The sequence below is a fragment of the Budorcas taxicolor genome, chromosome 18, assembly GCF_023091745.1.
Source record: "Budorcas taxicolor isolate Tak-1 chromosome 18, Takin1.1, whole genome shotgun sequence".
In the NCBI taxonomy this organism is placed as follows: domain Eukaryota; kingdom Metazoa; phylum Chordata; class Mammalia; order Artiodactyla; family Bovidae; genus Budorcas; species Budorcas taxicolor.
The window spans coordinates 67,551,804-67,571,567 of NC_068927.1; the positions used below are offsets into that span (position 1 = coordinate 67,551,804).

The window sequence follows — 19,764 nt, forward strand, 5'->3', positions numbered from 1 at the left end:
TGTCTTTTTATCATGTCTTCTTGCTTTCCCACCTCTCCAGGTAACCATTTATATAATAGATAACCTTTGCATTTTCTTTTATGATGGGACTAAGCTGTTTTTTTTCCCCTGGTTTTCTTTGTTTTGTAATTACTTTGAGATATGGGTATCTCTCTCTTTTTTTTTTTTTTTCTGAGTGATAGTCTTATCTTTGGATATGCCACTGTTGATTTACTTATCCATCTCTTTATGGTTCTTTAGGTTATTTCTAGGTTGTGACTATTGGAAGTAAACCTGTTACAAACATTTGTGTTAGTTTACATGGATGTGTGTTTCTTTGGTCTTGTGTCAGTAACTTAAGCTGGGATGTCTGAGTTACAGGATAGATCTAAAATGATTGTACCCTTTTTTTTTTTTTTTTTTGCATATTAACTAGCAGTATGTTAGAGAGTTCCGCTTCTTCTACATCCCTGCTAATGCTTGATATGATTTATAGCAGCCCTCTTTAAAAACTGAATAGTGCTATCTCAAGGCTTCCCCAGTGGCCTAGTGGTAAAGAATCCACCTGCAATTCAGGAGACACGAGTTTGATCCCTGGGTTGGGAGGATCCCCTGGAGGAGGAAATGGCAACCCATGCCAGTATTCTTGCATAGAGAATCCCATGGACAATGAAGATTGGTGGGCTGCAGTCCAGTGGTCACAAAGAGTTGGACGTGACTGAGTAACTGAGCATGCACGCATACAGAGTGCTATCTTAGCGTGGTTTTCATTGCATTTTTTAATGATTTGTGGTTTTGAGCACTTGGCCACCTGTATATCTGTTTCTGTGCTGTTTCACTTCTTATTTGCTATTTTTTAATATGCATTAGGACAGTTTCCCAATTCATTGACAAAAAAGACACTGAAACAGCAAAGACGTGGAATTTTACTCTTTCTTAAATGAGTAATATTTGCCATATGGAATCATTGTTTTTAATACAGGTAGGATATTTCCTCATTTTTCTTCAAATTGTCTGAGTTACGCACAATGTCATGACCACATCCCACACATATTTAATATCAGTCTGCATTATAAACATGACCTCCATTACTTAAACCCAGGTATTCAATAATACAACAAATGTAGTCTTACTTTATAGTGTTTCCCAATCACCACTAATTTGGAATGTGGTCAGAGAAGGAGCTGAAAATTTCTTTGTGTGTATGTGTGTTTGTGTTTGGCTGTGCCGTGTGGCCTGTGGGATCTGTTTCCTGACCAGGGATGGAACCTGCACCCCCTGCATGGAAGCACAGAGTCTTTTATTTTTTTGAACTTTCTATTTTTAGTAGAGTATAGCTGATTAACCCTGTCGTGATAGTTTCATGTGAACAGTGAAGGGACTCAGCCATACAGTATGCATGTACCCACGCTCCCCCAAACTCGCCTCCCATCCAGCCTGCCACAGGACATTGAGCAGAGTTCCTTGTGCCATAGAGTAGGGCCTAACTGTCCTGGAAGTGTGAAGCCACTGGACTGCCAGGGAAGTCCTCGTGGAGCTGAAACATTCTATCCAAGTTCCCCCAGGCTTTTGGTGGAAAACAACACATGTGCAGGAGGGGACTGTACAAGCCCAGGCAGGCAACAGCTCGGGGCACCGTGACCTGACTGGAGGCTCGCAGGCCTCAAAGACATAACTTGTTGACCAGACGGGAGGCATGTCCCTGAACACACTGGGGCGTCCCTGGAAACCCTCACTGGCCTCACCTTTTTAGCGTCAGGGTATCTGAGTGGTCATGCTCTTCTGAGTTGCCCCGTCTGAATCACTGGTTACTTTGCAAGGGCTTCTTACGCCAAACTCTCCAAAACTCTTTCTCTCTCCCTTTCTGTAGCTGTTGACTATTTGCAACTGCTTTTACCCTCTGTGGCTCTCACCACGTTTGGCTGCTTTTCCAGATACTTGGACTTCAGGGCCACTACTCACTCCTAGTTGGGGCAGCGTCTCATAAGAACTGGGGTGGGAGTGTAGGCAGGGGCCTGGGGCATGCACTCTTCGCTCTTCACCTTAAGAGGGATATGTATCAAGTCTGCGGGGACACCTGTGATCTAAGGTTGTATCTCAGACAGGAGAAGCAGTACATCAGAGAGTGCCAGACCCCAAATGTCAGTTGGGGAGGCTGGGATGGTACAGGGGTCGCAGGAGACACCTAGCGTGTGTCTGCCCATTGTGGAGAGGCACAAAGGACCCTCTGCGCTGAACCCTTGTTTCTCCCTCTAAAATCACCAAAAGGTTAGGCCCTGCCCAGAGTTCCTGGCAGATCTGCCCCTGGAGGCTTCTGCGGGAGGCAGCGCAGTTCATGGGGATCCACAGGCTCTCCAACTTACCCAGTAGCACCCCACCATCCGCCACTCATGCATCCAGTGGTGGTTGGTTCAGTCGCTCAGTTGTGTCCAACTCTTTGCAACTCTATGGGCTGCGGCATGCCAGGCTTCCCTGTCCTTCTGTGTCAGAGAAACCCGTGTCCATAACTTTGGTGCACTCTGGTAACAGAATGCACAAGTTGGGATTCTGTCTCTGAAGTGAAAAAGCAGGACTCAGCCTCTGAGTCAAAAATCTCATATTTGGCCTCTGGAGCCAACTAGGGACTCACTAAGTGATTCGATTATCTAGGATAAATCATATTGTATATTGGTGCTTCCCAGGTGGTGGCGCTAGTGGTAAAGAATCCACCTGCCAATGCAGGTAGTTTGAACCCTGAGACAAGAGTTAAATCCCTGGATCAGGAAGATCCCCTGGAGAAGGGCATGGCTACCCAGTCCAGTATTCTTGCCTGGAGAATGCCATGGACAGAGGAGCCTGGCGGGTTACGGTCCGCGGGGTCGCAGAGTCGGACACGACTGAAGCAAATGAGCACACACACATGAGCTGGCTGTTTCATGGAGTCTGAAATAATATCTTTTCGCCAACAAGCAAAGCCTCTCCCTCCTTTGAGGTATAAGAACCACCGTCCAGCGTTCCTCCTTAGTCCTTTTAGCTTACGTGCGTGCTCAGTCGCGTCCGACTCTTCGCGACTCCTTGGACTGTAGTCCGCGCCAGGCCCCTCTGTACATGGGATTTCCCAGGCAAGAGTAACTCGAGTGGGTTGCCATTTCCGTCTCCAGGGGATCTTCCTGACCCAGGGATCGAAGCCTGCACTGGTTGGCCGATTGTTTACCACTGTGCCACCTGGGAGTGGATGCCACGGTCCCTCAGTTCAGTTCAGTTCAATTCAGTTCAGTCGCTCAGTGGTGTCCGACGCTGCGACCCCATGAATCGCAGCACGCCAGGCCTCCCTGTCCCTTAGGGGGTTGCAAAAACCAATGCTTCAGATGAACAATAACTCCGTTCCCTGCGCCGCTAGAGCGCAGACACCCAGAAGAGGGCAGGCCGAGAAGCTTCAATTAAGAGGCAACGACCAATCAGAGCGAGGGATTCCTGCGCCGGCGTATCGCTTTGGGGAGGGACTTCCGGCGTCCTCGTTGTGGCGGTGATTTTTTCGCGCCCGTTGGGTCCTTTCCGGCTGCAGACCGTTGTGTCGGGATCTAGGTGACCGCACCAGGAGGGTCCGAGAGGAGAGCCCGTACCCGCTGCACAGAGGCAGATCTGAGACTCTGCGACGCCGCCCGGGGTGACCCGCGCGAGGCCCAGGAGAGGCCCTGCTGGGCCCGAGTTCTCAAGCCGCTTCCGGAGCCGCTCCGGCCAGAGTCCGATGGCGGCGGCGGCGGCGCTGAGGGACCCGCCTCAGGTAAACGCTCGATCTCCGGGCCTGCACCGCCCTCACCCCACCAGACACTAAAGCTCCGAGCGCGAGGCTCCTGCTCAAGCGCCCGCAGCCGCGGGATCTAGGACGGTGGGGCGGTCGTGGGTGGGGCCCTGTGTCTGACAGTGACGGCTCGTGGGAGAGTGTGTCAGGCGGAGGGACCCCCCCGGCGCAGAGGCTTGGAGGTCGGACTGAGGCAGGAGGATGGGGAAACCTGGGTCCATCTTATATGTGCAGTAAACAAGAGTGTGCGGTGAAATCAGGCCTGGCCTGGCAGAGAGAGGTTGTTCCTTTATTCTGAGGGACTTGGGAACCATGGAGAGTTTTGGATGGACAAGGAACACTGTCAGGGCTTTAAAAGTTTTCCAAAACCCGCTCCGAGAAGGGACGTACTGGAATGGGGTGACAGAGAAAGGCACAGGAAGTTGAGTCTTCGTCTAAGGTCTCAGGATCTGATAAGAGGCAGCACTGAGGACTGAAGCGCAGAGGTTAGCGGGTTGACGTCACTAGGTTCCAGTGCCAGGTGGGGATACAGGCGACGTGATACACATTGAGCCCAGCCATGGTTGCCTTCCTTTCCTCCCAGGTCCTGAAGGTTGAAAAGGCTCATATGGAACCTACCTAAAGCAGGAGAGGATGTCTCAGCCCCTCTCTGGTTCTGGGTGGCTAATACTGAAACAAAGTTCAGAGGGAAGTAGGCAGTGCTTCAAAACAGCATTCAGTACTTCCCTGGGTATGGGATCCCTCAGAGATCTGGGGTACTACTAGATCATGTTTGATTTTGGTAAGCACTCTCTGGATGTCATGCTCCAGGTACATAGGTGAGTCCACAGAGATGCCTGTGATGTGGGGCAGGGTGGTGGGAGAGCTGCGGGAGTGCAACTGTGGGGTCTGAAGATGTGAAGGAGTTTTGGTCAGCTGATGTGCACATCAAGAGGAAGTATGAGTTGAGGGCCCACAGGCCCTGGTGCTGGGGACTTAAGGGTAACAACGAGACCATGTTTGGCTGTGTCTTAGATGCACAATGTGGAAGTCCTCAGGGGAATTACCTGGTGGGAGGGATGGGGCCCTGTAAGCCAGGCCCAGAGTTTAGGTGGAGTTTATCCCTCCTGGGCACCGCCTTTTGTGGCTGAGGGCTCAACAGTGATTAACGGAACAGTGAAGAGAGATCAGGCATCATTGGCACCAGACCCTGAGTTGACAAACTCTGGGGGAGGATGACTGGAATAGATGTGTGAGATGAATTGTGAGTTTTCAGAGAGAGAATGTTTATGGTTTCAGCTATCTCATTCATGACAGGGTGGTGTGACCTTTGAGGACGTTGCCCTGTCCTTTAGCTGGAAGGAATGGAAGCTCCTTGATGCAGCTCAGAGACGCCTGTACCATGATGTGATGCTGGAGAACTATGCACTTATATCCTCACTGGGTAAGACTGCCACCCTCCCCAGACTGACCTGGGCTAGGCTCTGTATCTCGCCTCACCCTCCTTTCCTCAAGGGCTGCTCTGTTCAAACACATGCACCTTGGGCACTGTTTGTTTCCTCAGCTTTCTGGTTAGTTGTTTTGATAGGTAGGGCTGGGTCGTTTGCACAGCCCTTGTCTCGCCTTGTAGCCCCAATTATTGTTATTATTTCCAAAAAGAGGGAAATAATAGTACTGTTTTCCTTTACAGGGTCATTGTAAGAATGAAATGAGATACTGATATAGTTTCAGTACTAATAATTGAATAAGCATAGGGATTTCTGTACTCACCCCTCATACGGATATATTTGAAGTCAGCAGCCTTGCAGTGAGGCTAGTGGATCGCATCTTCCTTCCCTGTTCCCTGACCAGGTGGTGTATCCAGGCCCATGGCACTCCTGTGTCCCTGGTTTTGTTCCCTTTCATTATCTCACATTTCCTCATGCCTCTGTCTCCGAGAGTTGAAGGCGCCGTCACGGTCATAACCGGGATCGTGGGCTGTTTTTCAAGGATATCCTTTATGGTTCTGTCTGTAGCGTTTAGAGCTCTTCTGTTCCTTTTCTCTTATTGAGTTATAATTAACAGTACTGTATACATTTAAAGGGTACAGGGATTTCCCTGATGGTCCTGTTATTAGGATTAGTTCTTTCATTGCTGTGGCCTGGGTTCAATTCCTGGTTGGGGAACTGAGATCCCACAAACCTTGAGGTGGTGAACTCTGGGGGAGGATGACTGGAATAGATGTGAAGATGTGAAATGAATTGTGGGTTCTCAGAGAATGCTTATGGTTTCATCTATCTCATTCATGACAGGTGGTGTGACCTTTGAGACAGCCAAAAAACAAAAAAAAGAATGTATACAATGTGATGATTTTATATATATACACACATATTATGAAATGAGGACGATAATAAAGTTAATTAACATATCCATGTCCTGATACATTTATCTTTTTCATATGTGTGAGAACACTCGGATCTACTCTCAGCACATTTGAAGTGTACAATACAGCATTATTAACTATAGTCTCCATGCTATATTAGATCCCCAGAGCTTATTCACCTTATAACCAACCACCATTTTCTGTAGACCTGAGCCCCCATTCTTTGTTTCTGTGGTTTGAACTCTCTTTTTCAAGATTCCATGTATAAGTGATACCGTACAGTATTTGGGCTTCCCTGGTGGCTCAGATGGTAAAGAATCTCTCTGCAATGCAGGAGCCCTGGGTTGGAAAGATCCCCTGGAGAAGGAAATGGCTACCCACTCCAATATTCTTGCCTGGAGAATTCCATGGACAGAAGAGTCTGGTGGGCTGTGGTCCACGGGCTCACAAAGAGTCAGACGTGACTGAGCGACTTTCATTCATTCAGTCATACAGTGTTTGTTTTTCTCTGGCTTATTTTACTTTGTGTTAAGCCCTCCAGGGTCATCAATGCATGCTTTCCTTTCTTATGGCTGAGTGATAACTCCATTGTGTATAAATACCAGACTATCCATTTATTGGTATACAGATGCAGGCAAGGCCTACCTCACAGATAGTGCAGGTTTGGTTCCAGACCACCACAATAAGAAGTGAGAATGACCCTAAAGCAAGTGACAAAGTTTTGTTTCCCAGTGAATGTGTTACGTTCACGTTGTGCAGTAGCTTGAGTGTGCAATAGCATTATATATAAAATGACAACAACTAGACTTTCGTTAAAAAGAAGTCCTCATTGCTAGAAAAATGTTAACGGGCATCTGAGCTGTATCTTTTTGCTCATGGAGGGTCTTCCCTTAATTGTGACTGATCAAGGTGCTGATTAATCAGGTTGCTGAAGGCTTGGGTGGCTATGGCAATTTTTTCAAATAAGACGATGAAATGTCTCGCATGGATGGACTCTTCATGAATGATTTCTCTGTAGTATGGAATGCTGTTTGATAGCATTTTACACACAGTAGAAATTGTTTCAAGGTTGGGATCAATCTTTTCAAACCCTATTGCTGCTTTATCAACTAAGTGTATGTAATATTCTAAATCCTTTATTATCATTCCAACATTCTTCACGGCATTTTCACCAGGGTACTTCATCTCAAGAAGCCATTTTCTTTTCTCTGTTAAAGCTTGTTCTGAGATTGCTGCAGTTCAGTTCTCTTCCAGCTCCGTTCTAATTCTAGTTCTCTTGCCTTTTCCACCACATCTACAGTTCCTTCCTTCACTGAAGTCTTGCACCCCTCAAAGTCACCCATGAGAGTGGTCTTCAAGCAGCTTTTCTCCAGATCCTGTTAGTGTTGATAGTTTGATTTTTCCCATGATTCATAAATATTCTTAATGGCATCTAGAGTGAGGAATCCTTTGCAGAAGGTTTTCAATTTACTTGACCTGGATATATTCGAGGAATCAGGCCTTCCCAAGTGCTCGTGGTAAAGAATCCAAGTGCCAACGTAGGAGACACGGGTTTGATCCCTGGATTGGGAAGATCCCCGGAAAGGGAAATGGCAACCCACTCTAGTATTCTTGCCTGGGAAATCCCATGGAAAGAGGAGCCTGGTAGGCTACCGTCCACGAGCGTCACGAAAGAGTCAGATGTGACTTCGCGACTAAACAACAACAATTAGAGGAGTTATTATCTATGGTGTCTATAGTCTTATGAAATGTATTTCTCAGGGTTGGCAGTCCAGTCTACTTGATCCATGGGCTACAGAACGGATGTTGTCGTACTAGGCATAAAAACAACATTACTGTACATCTCCATCAGAGCTCTTGGGCGACTGGGTCCATTTTCAGTCAACAGTAACATTTTGAAAACAATCTTTTGTTCAAAGCAGTAGGTCTCAACAGTAGTCTTAAATTATGCAGTAAACCATGTTATAAATATATGCGCTGTCATCAGGCTTTGTTGTCCCGTTTATAGAAAATATGAAGAGTAAATCCAGCATAATGCTTAAGGGCCCAAGATATTCAGCATGATAAAGGAGCATTGGCTTCAACATCTAGTCACCAGCTGCATTAGCCCCTAACGAGAGAGTTTAGCATGTCCTTTGAAGCCAGGCATTGACTTCTCTCTCGCTGTGAAAGTCCTACATGACATCTTCTTCCAGCATAAGACTATTTCATCTACTTTAAAAATCTGTTGTTTAGTGTAGCTATGTTCGTTAATTAGCTTAGCTAGATCTTTTGGATAACTTTGGTACAGCTTCTACATCAGCATTTGCTGCTTCACTTTGTGCTTCTGTTATGGAGACAGTTTCTTTCCTTGAAGCTCATGAACTAACCTGTGCTAGTCAGACTTTTCTTTTTTTTTTTTTGCAGCTTCTCACTTCTCTCAGTCATCACAGAATTGGAAAGGGTTAGGGCTTGACTCCCTTAGGCTTTGGCTTAGGGAACGTTATGCCTGGCTTCATCTTGTATTGTAGTTCAGTCACTAAGTTGTGTCTGACTCTTTGCGACCCAGTGGACTGTAGCACACCAGGCTCCTCTGTCCTCCACTGTCTCCGGGAGTTTGCTCAAACTCCTGTCCATTGAGATTGTGATACCACCCATCTGTCTCCTCCTCTGTTGCCTCCTCTTCCTCCTGCCTTCAGCCTTTCCGAACATCAGCATCTTTTCCAATGAGTCAGCTCTTTGAATCAGGTGACCAGAGTATTGGAGCTTCGACATTTGTCCCCCCAATGAATATTTAGGGTTGATTTCCTCTAGGATTGACCAGCTTCCTCTCCTTGCAGTCCATCTGACTCTCAAGAGTCTTCTGCAGCATCAATTCCAAAGCATGAATTCTTTGGCACGCAGCCTTTTGTGGTCCAACTCTCATATCCGTCCATGACTGCTGCAAAAAATGTAGCTTTGAAGATACAGGCCTTTGTTGGCAAAGTGATGTTTCTGCTTTTTAATTAATATGCTATCTAGGTTTGTTATAACTTTCCATTCAGGGAATAAGTTCACTCAAACTCACGTCCGTGGAGTCAGTGATGCCACCCAGTCATCTCATCTTCTGTCGTCCCCTTCTCTTCCTGCCCTCAATCCCTCCCAGCATCAGAGTCTTTTCCAATGAGTCAATCTTCACATCAGGTGGCCAGTGTACTGGAGTTCCAGCTTCAGCATCATTCCCTCCAAAGAAATCCCAGGGCTGATCTCCTTCAGAATGGACTGGTTGGATCTCCTTGCAGCCCAAGGGACTCTCAAGAGTCTTCTCCAACACCACAGTTCAAAAGCATCAATTCTTTGGCATTCAGCTCTCACATCCATACATGACCACTGGAAAAACCATAGCCTTGACTAGACAGACCTTAGTCGGCAAAGTAATGTCTCTGCTTTTGAATATACTATCTAGGTTGGTCATAACTTGTCTTCCAAGGAGTAAGCGTCTTTTAATTTCGTGGCTGCAGTCACAATCTGCAGTGATTTTGGAGCCCACAAAAATAAAATCTGTCACCACTTCCACTTTTTCCCCTTTGATTTGCCATGAAGTGATGGGAACAAATGCCATGATCTTAGTTTTTTGAATGTTGAGTTTTAAGCTAACTTTTCACTTTCCACCATTCGAGTTGGGGCTCCCTGTTCTGTTCCATTGATCTATGTGTCTTTTTTTTATGCCAGTACCATAATGTGTCAATTACTGTAGCCTTGTACTACTTTGAAATCAGGAAATATGATGCCTTTCTTTTTGTCCTTTGTCAAGATTGCTTTTGCTATTTGGAATTTTTTGTGGTTCCCTATGAATTTTAGGATTGTTTGTTTCTGCGGAAATGTCTTTGGAATTTTGATACGGCTTGTTTTCTATCTGTAAATTGCTCTTGGTAAAATTAACAATATTAATTCTTGGAATCCTAGAACACTGGATATCTTTTCATTTATTTATGTCTTCTCCACTTTCTTTCATCATCGTCATATAATTTTCAGAATATAAATTTCTCAACTCCTAGGTTAAATTTATTCCTAAGGTTGTTTTCTTAATTTTCTTTTCAGGCATTTTTTACGTTAGTGTATATAAATGCAACTGTAACCGATTTGTATATTGGGGTTTTTTTTGTCCTGCAACTTTACTGAATTCGTTTAGTAGGGTAGAATTTTGGGGTTTCTACATATAAGACTGTGCTACCTACAAACACTTTTGCTTCTTCTATTCATGTTGGTAAAGTGCTGGACTCAATATGCCAGCAAATTTGGAAAGCTCAGCAATGGCCCCAGGGCTGGCAAAAGTCACTTTTTATTCCTATCCTAAAGAAGGACAATGCCAGAGAATGTTCAGAGTACTGTACAACTGTGCTTATTTCACACGCTGGCAAGGTAATGGTCAAAATGCTTCAAGCTAGGCTTCAACAGTATGTGAACCGAGAACTTACAGATGTACAAGTTGGATTTAGAAAAGGCAGAGGAACCGGAGCTCAACTTGCCAACATTCATCGGATCATAGAGAAAGCAAGGGAATTCCAGAAAAACATCTACTTCTGATTCATTGACTATGCTCAAGCCTTTGACTATGTGAATCACAACAAAGCCTGGGAAATTCTTAAAGAGATGGGAGTACCAGACCACCTTACCTGTCTCCTGAGAAACCTGTATTCAAGTCAAAAAGCAACAATTAGAACCAGACATGCAACAATAGACTGGTTCAAAATTGGGAAAGGAGTATGATGAGGCTGTATACTGTCACTCTCTTTATTTAACATATGTGCAGAGCATCTAATGCAAGATTGCAGGCTGGATGAATCACTGGCTGGAATCAGGATTGCCAGCAGAAATACCAGCAACATCAGATATGCAGATAATATCACCCTAAGGGCAGAAAGTGAAGAGGAATGTCTTGATGAAGGTGAAAGAGGACAATGAAAAAGCTGGCTTAAAACTCAGCAATCAGAAAGCTAAGATCATGGCATCTGGTCCTATCTATCACTTCATGGCAAATAGACGGGAAAACAATGGAAACAGTGACAGACTTTGTTTTCTTGGGCTCCAAAATCACTGCAAATGGTGACTGCAGCCATGAAATGAAAAGACACTTGCTTCTTGGAAGAAGAGCTTTATGACAAACCTAGACAGCATATTAAAAAGTAGAGACCTCACTTTGCCGACAAAGGTCCGTACAGTCTAAGCTATGGTTTTTCCAGTAGTCATGTATAGATGTGAGAGTTGGACCATAGAAAAGGCTGAGCACCGAAGAACTGATGCTTTCAAATTGTGGTGCTGGAGAAGACTCTTGAGAGTCAGTTGGACTCCAGGGAAATCAAACTAGTTAGTCCTAAAGGAAATGAACCCTGATTGTTCATTGGAGGACTGATGCTGAAGCTGAAGCTCCAGTACTTAGGCTAGCTGGTGCAAAGAACCAACCCACTGGAAAAGACCCTGATGCTGGGGAAGAGTGAGGGCAAGAGGATAACGGGGCAACAGAAGATGAGCTGGGTGGATGTCATCACCAACTTTTTGGACATGAGTTTGGGCCAATTTGGGGAGATAGTGAAGGATGGGGAAGCCTGGTGTGTTGAAGTCCCAGGGGTGGCCCAGAGTCGGACGTGACTTAGCACCTGAACAATGACATCAATTCTGGTTTGAATGCCTTTTCTTTCTTTTTCTTCCCTACTTTGGCTGGGGCTTCCTGTACTGTGTTGAATAAAAACAGAAGTGATGGGCATCCTCGTCTTGTTCCTGATGTTAGAGGAAAACTTTTTAGCTTTTGAGTGTTGAATGTAATGTCGTTGTTGTTGTTGTTTAGTCATTGATTTGTGTCTGACTCTTTTGTGACCCCATGGACTGTAGCCCACCAGACTCCTCTGTCCATGAGATTTCCCAGGCAAGAATACTGGAGTAGGTTGCCATTTCCTTCTCCAGGGAATCTTCCTGACTCAGGGATCAAAACTGTATCCTGCTTGGCAGGCAGATTCTTTACCCCGGGGCCACCTGGGAAGCCCTGAGTGTGATGTTAGCTGTAGGCATATCAGACGTGTTGAGGTACATTCCTTCTATATCTAGCTTGTTGAGAGTTTTTATCTTGAAAAGATATTGAACTTTCTCAAATGCTTTTTCAGCATGTACTGATATGATTGTGGTTTTTATCTTCCATTCTGACAATGTGTTTGTCACATTTTTTGATGTTGCACATGATGTTTAACCATCTTAGCATTCCTGGGATAAATCCTCCTTGATTGTGATGTATGATCCTTTTAATGTTCTGTTGGATTTGATTTGCAAATATTTTGTTGAAGAGTTTTATATCTATGTTTATCAGGGCTATTGTCCTATAATTTTCTTCTCTTGTGTTATGCTTAAATAGCTTTGATAGCAGAGTAATGCTGTTCTCATAAAATGAACTTGTAAATGTTCCTGTTTCAAGTTTTTGGAAGACTTTGAGAAGGATTAATGTTAAGTCTTTAAATATTAAGTGGACTTCCCAGTGATTCTGTCTAGTCCTGAACTTTTCTTTGTTGGGAGATTTTTTTTATTAGTGATTACATCTCCTTACCAGTTACAGATCTGTTCAGATTTTCTATTTCTTCATGATTTAGTTTTGGTTGGTTTTATGTTTATAGGAATGTTATTCATTTCTTTAGGTTATCTAATTTGTTGGTGAAAAATTGTTCATTGTAATTTCTTCTGATTGATTGTGTTCCTGCAGTATGAGTTGTGATGTCTCCTCTTTTATTTTTGACTTTAAGTCTTCACTCTTCATAATCTAACTAAAGACCTTATGTCTTTTAAGAAACTGACTCTTGGGAATTCCCTAGTGGTCCAGTGGTTAGGACTCTGTACTTTCATTCCAGGAGGCCCCAGTATTTCATTTTTGACCCAACATGTGATGTCTCCTAGAGGATGATACATACACTCAAGAAGAATGTGTATTCTGGTATAATTGGATAGTGTCTTTTGTACATGTCTATTAGGTCTGTTTGGTCTTAGGTGCAGTCAAGTCCCAATGTTTTCTTATCCAGAGTGGGATCTTGAACCCTTAATATTATTGCAGCTATGTATTTCTACCTTCAGATTTGTTAATATTGGCTTTATATATTTAGGTGCTCCAATATTGGGTACATACGTATTTGTAATTTTTATCCTCTTGATGAATTGAGTGCTTTATCATTACGTAATGACCTCCTTTGTCTCTTGTGACAATTATTTACTTAAAGAGTATCTCCTCTGACACAGTAGGATTACCCTGCTTGTTTTTTTTTTTTAATCCCTGCTTTTGAAAAAGATTTTTCTATTTATTTTTGATGTGGTGGATCTTTCTTGCTGCGTGGTCTTTTTCTCTAGTTGTGGTGAGTGGGGGCTGTTCTCATTGCAGCGCAAAGGCTTCTCCTTGTAGAGTATGAGCTCTAGGTGCATGGGCTTCAGCGGTTGTGGCACACATGGGCTTAGTTCCTTTGCAGCATGTGGGGTCTTCCCAGACCAGGGATCAAACCTGTGTCTCCTGTATTGGCAGGTGTATTCTTTACTAGTGAGCCACCAGGGAAGCCCCATACTGGGTCTTAATTGTGGCGCATGGGGTCTTCATTGCTACATGCAAGATCTTTTTTTGTTTCATTTGCACGTTTGTGCAGAGAGTTGCCCCTTCCGATAACGTGAATGTGTACCTCATCAGCATTTCTTTCCATTCAGGCTTCTGGAGTGGAGAGGAGAAAGTTGAGTCTTCCTTTGCACAGAGTGTTTCTGTGGCAGTGTCACAGGCCAGGACTTCCAAGGAACCTTCATCTTCTCAGAAGACTCACCCCTGTGAAGTGTGTGGTCCAGTCTTGAGAGGCATTTTCCATTTGGCTGAGCAGCAGGGAACACAACACAGCAAGAAATTACTGAAGTGCAAGGCATGTGCAAAAGGATTTTCTTTCAGTACAGACCTTCAGCAGCACCAGGAGCAGCACAAGCAAGAAAAAACACCCATAATCAGCGTCGACAGGCCTTCATTTGTGGAGAGCTCCAATTTCCATGTGTCAAGAGAACCTTTAACCAGCAAGGAGGTTGGGGATGACTTCCGAAGCACCTCAGAACATCTGAAGCAACAGGCCAGTCACACTGGGGAGAAGCCAAATACAGTCACCCACTGCATGGAAACTTTACAAAGCAAGAAAAGTCATTGTACCAGGGGAGAATGCAAGAAAGCCTTCGGCCCCAAACACACACTTGTTCAGGACCACAATGCCTGCCCTGAAAGACAATGTTTTGTGTGCAGTAAATGTGGGAAAAAGTTCAAGTATAAATCCTCATTTATTGTGCACCAGAAAGCCCACACTGGTGACAGGCTTTATGAGTGTGGTGACTGTGGAAAATCTTTCAGAGGAAGCTCAGCCCTCATTCAACATCGAAGAATTCATACTGGGGCAAGGCAGTACAAGTGCAGCAAATGTGGGAAATCCTTTAGCCAAGAATTTGTCCTCATTTATCCTCAGAGGAGCAACACTGGAGAAAATTGCCATGTATGCTATCATTGTGCACAGTCTTCTGGTCATAGCTCCATCTTTATTCAACAACGGACAGTTCACACTGGAGAAATCAGTTATAAATGCACTGAGTGCAGGAAGTCCTTTAAACGGAAATCTGATGTAATTGAACACTGGAGGGTTCATACAGGAGAAAGGCCTTACGAGTGCAATGAATGTGGGAAATCTTTTACTTCTAGCTCTGCCCTCCATTATCATCAGAGAGTTCACACTGGAGAGAAGACTCATAAATGTGGGGAATGTGGGAAGTCTTTTACCTCTAGCTCTGGCCTGCGTTATCATCAGAGAATTCACACAGGAGAAAGGCCATATGAGTGTATTGATTGTGGGAAGTCTTTTACCCAAATAAATCACCTGATTATACATCGAAGAATTCACACAGGTGAAAGGCCTTATGAGTGCAGTGAATGTGGGAAATCCTTTAGCCATAAATCTTATCTATCTCAGCACCAGAGAGTTCACACTGGAGAAAGGCCTTTTGAATGTAATGAATGTGGGAAATCTTTTACATCTGGTTCTGCCCTCTGTTATCATCAGAGAGTTCACACAGGAGAAAAACCTTATGAGTGCAGTGACTGTGGGAAATCCTTTACCAATGGACCAATACTCATTCGACACCGTAGAGTTCACACAGGAGAAAGGCCTTATGAGTGCAGTGAGTGTGGAAAATCCTTTACCCAAAGAAATCATCTCAACATACACCAGAGAGTTCACACAGGAGAGAGGCCTTATGAGTGCAGTGAATGTGGAAAATCTTTTACCTCTGGCTCTGCCCTTCGTTATCATCAGAAAATTCACATTGGAGATAGGCCTTATGAGTGCAGTGAATGTGAGAAGTCTTTCACCTCTAACTCTGCCCTCCGTTGTCATCAGAGAGTTCACACGGGAGAAAGGCCTTTTGACTGCCGTGAATGTGGGAAATCTTTTAGGGATAGTTCCCAGTTAAATCAACACCAGAGGGTTCACACTGGAGAAAAGCCTTATGAATGTACGGATTGTGGGAGATCCTTTAGCCAGAATTCGTACCTCTCTAAACACCGAAGAGTTCACACTGGAGAAAGGCCTTATGAGTGCAGTGAATGTGAGAAGTCTTTTACTTCTGTCTCTGCCCTTGGCTATCATCAGAGAGTTCACACTGGAGAGCGGCCTTATAAGTGCAGTGACTGTGGGAAATCTTTTACCAATAGCTCGATACTCGTTCGACATCGGAGAGTTCACACAGGAGAAAGGCCTCATGAATGTAGTGACTGTGGGAAGTCCTTTACCCAAAGAATTCACCTCATCATTCACCGGAGAGTTCACACAGGAGAAAGGCCTTATGAATGCAGTGAATGTGGGAAGTCTTTCACCTCTCGTTCCACCCTTCATTATCATCAGAGAGTTCACACAGGAGAAAAGCCGTATGACTGCCTCAAATGTGGGAAGTCTTTTAGCCGGAAATCTAACCTCTCTCAGCATCAGAGAATTCACAGTGGAAAAAGGCCTTAGATGTATAAGAAATATATAGTTTCATTGTTCAGTGCAATGACACTGGACCAAACTGTGAGACACTAATTGCCTCATAGATCCAAACAGCAAGAGTAAAGAGATTCTTCATCATAATTTCAGTTATGTGGGAAGCACATGTAACTGTGTTGCACACTAATCTGCTCTTGATAGATTTACATCACTTCCAGTGTCTGTCACCATATCCATTTCACCTCTAACCTGGCAGGTCTCCACAGTATGCATCAGTCACTACCCCAGCATGCTCAGGGAAGCATACTCTGTTCTCTCATTTGTTGGAGGAAATCAAGATTAGCCTAAACCCTTGGGATGTCTTCATTCCCTTTCTGAGCAGCTTGTGCATGGACCTGATGCAGTATCGGCCCAGAGAACATCAAGAGTTCATCTGGCACCTTGCAGAGAAGGATCACTATTTTCAAGGACATACTGGTCTGAAGATACTAGTGGTGAGTTTTTCTAGCTTCCGAGTCACCAATTAAAAATTGGCAGCCACTGCTGGCAGATCTGCCTTACCATGGCTTTGGTTTGTATAATAACAAAGACTTGACTGTTTAAGTCCTCCTTAATCCTGGACGTTCCATTTACCATGATATCTGTTTTATAAACAGAATTGGGCTGTTAGAAGCATGAAGAGGTGTGCAACTTTCATGCGGGTATCAAACTTTCTGTGCTTCAGAGGAGACAATACAGAGGCAGAAATTAGCTTACTAGTTTTTGCCAAATTTGCATTTGTGCCCATGGCCTCCTGTGAAAGGCTGCGGGGTTTCTTGTCCTCATTTCAGGCCTGGATGCTATGATGAGTTTCAGGAGACTTAGCTCACCCTGAGGAGGAGTCAGCTGTGACAACATAACTGCTTCTGGGAGCAGCATAAATATTTTCCCTTGTTCACAGGGGATGTCAGCAGTGCTGAGGGAATTTCTTCCCCAGGTCCTACCAAGAGCGAGGCAGGTAAAAAAGAATAAAGATAAAAAAAAGGAGAATCTCACCCACAAATGTATTTGTGACCCAGGCCACATTCTTGTTGACTCAGGTGGAAGGTCATTCATTGCTCATTCTATTTGCTGTCTTTGAGGTAAAACTGATCCACAAAGGGCCTGAGAAAGTGGAATGAGTATAGGATTGCCAAACCTACTTTCCAGAAAGTTGGACATAGAGGTTTGTTTTCTGTTGTTGTTGTTTTTTAATCGTGAACCATTTCAAAAGCTATTCGTTGAGTTCTGACATATGTATGGAAGTAAAAGCATCATCATAGTCATGGTAATGACTGTATGTTACTATATATTTATCTTATGACCTTTTATACTCTCTTTCCTTGCCCTTCACAGCCCTCCATGTAACCATTGATTTATTTTCCATGATAATAGATCACTTTTGGATTTTCTAGAATTCATATAATGGGAATTTACTCTTTCTCCTGCTTTTATTTAAGTTGCCTAAATACTTGAAGGATCATCAATAATGTATGAGCAGCTCATACCTTTTTTTTTCTAAGAAATATTCTTGTTTTTGATTATACCACTATTATCTATTCATTTGTTTATGAACATTTGGAGTTTTTCTAATTTTTGACTACTGAAAAAGAAAGCTGGTAAAACATTTGTGTATAATTCTTTATGTGGATATATGTTTCATTTATCTTTACTTCAGTAACTCAGAGTGCAAAGTGTGAATCATAAGATAGTTGGGTGTTAATGTAAACAAATTATCAAATTTTGATCTGAACTAATTATACCTTTTCTTCTTTTTTTGGTCACACTGTATGGCTTGTGGATCTTAATTTCCCAATCAGGGATTGAACCTGGTCCCTAAGCAGTGAACACCTGGAGTCCTTACCACTGGACTGCCTGGGAATTTTTGTTTTTTTCATTCTTATTAGCAGTATTTCAGAGGTCCATTTCCTCTTGTATCCTAGTGAATACTTCGTTTGGTCTTTTTTTTTTTTTTTTAAGGAAGTTGTCACTTTAATATATTGTACATATATATATCTTTCTTCATAAATGGGGTAGAGGATAACCTTCCAGGATATTAGTGTTTTTATTAGGAATATGTTTATCTGTATTTTTAAAATTTTTATTTTTCTTCTCATCAGTTATTCTTAATTTTTTAACCCTTTTGATAAGTTTGTCATACTATCTCACTGTTGTTTTGTTTGCATTTCCCTAAGGATTCATGATCATTTTTCAGATATGTATTTGCTGTCTCTATATCTTTAGTGAAATGTTTATATTTGTCGCCTTGTCTATGAGTTTTGGCTATTTTCTTCCTTTCACAAAAGAACAATGAAACAGCCAAGTCATACTGGAATTTCACTCCTTTTGTGACTTTTTAATTTATGGAGTATTTTAATAATGGAACAATGTGTTCTATTTTTTTCAGTTTTTTTTATGCTATGTGCACTGTAATGGACATGTATATCATTCACTTTTAATCTGTGTTACTAATGTACTCTCCATCACTTTCTAAAGTCCAAGCATTTAATAAAACCACAAACCCTTGCTTAATAGTGTTTGCCCAGTTTCCTGATCTATCATCATGGGGTTTGGGTTGGAGCAGAACTCTAAAAGAAGGGGAACAAGATGGCATCAGAATGAAGAATCTCAGAGCCCAGCTGGGCTGGAAATAGGGCAGTAATCAAACTCCCCAAGCCCTGGCTCAGGCAGCCTGGGTTTGAATCCTGATCACAAAACATCATTATGACTCACAGGCAAATGATTCCCCACCTCTGGGCCTCAGTTTCCCCTTGTAAAACAGGTATAAGATGTGGCTCTACCCATGAACTGTGGGAGATTGAGCTGGAGCATCCATCTGCTGCCCCGTGACTGTACCCACTACCTCCCTGGACCTCCCCACTAGCCTGGCCAGGTACCCCTCATTTCCCCTAAAGTCCCTGTGCCCCACTGGCACCTAGTGCATTTGAGAAAGAAATGGGGCTTTGGATAAGCCACTGACACACTCACCTGAAGGAGGCAGAGGCTGCAGAGGGCTGGCAGCTCAGAATGGGTTCCCCTCCTGGGAACCTCTAGGCAACCCACTGGAGCTTCCTGAGCCTGTTTGCTGACTGACCTGGAGGTGATGAAGGTGCTTGCCTTGGTCTCTGTGAGAATCAATAGAAGTAACAAAACACTGAGTACTTAAGTGAGTGTCACACTGAGTGCCAAGATTCCAGGGTTTGCTTTATAAACATATTCTCTTGAATCCTCACAACTGAGAAAGTAGGAACTGTTGCTTTCCTACTGGCAAAATCCAGGGTCCAAGCGATGAAGTGGGTCCCCAAAGTCACACAGTGAAGCGCCTGAGTCAAGATGGATTCATACCCCGCAGTCTAGCTCCAAGACTTGAGATGTTTAATCTGTTTACCTCGGTACGTGAAGCCCGCAGCCTGAGGCAGACACACAAAGATTTCCAAGGAGTCCCAGCTGCCTTTAGCTTTGTTGGAATCATCAACACAGCAATGTACCCATGTACCACCTGCCCTTGTAGTTCTCACTGTAACACCCTTGTCTGTCACCGCCAGTAGCTTCCCCCACCGGAGGCTTTTCTCTCAGCTGCAACTGATTATATCCCAAGGCCACATCTTCCGTTTGAGCACAGCAGAGAGCTCAGCCTTCGAGAATCAGTGATTCTGAGCTGGGTCTCC

At 43.9% G+C, this 19,764-nt stretch overlaps 1 protein-coding gene across 1 annotated transcript in view; it reads left to right on the forward strand.

Annotated features, from left to right (window-relative positions):
• The first annotated feature begins 3,695 nt into the window (after positions 1–3,695).
• LOC128063074 (zinc finger protein 816-like) overlaps positions 3,696–19,764 on the forward strand; it is a 44,237-nt gene continuing 28,168 nt past the window's right edge. The window contains exons 1-2 of the mRNA XM_052655640.1: positions 3,696–3,742; positions 5,057–5,183. Coding sequence (XP_052511600.1) covers positions 3,707–3,742; positions 5,057–5,183 — 163 coding nt within the window. The 5' untranslated portion in view covers positions 3,696–3,706. The remainder of the gene's footprint in view (positions 3,743–5,056; positions 5,184–19,764) is intronic.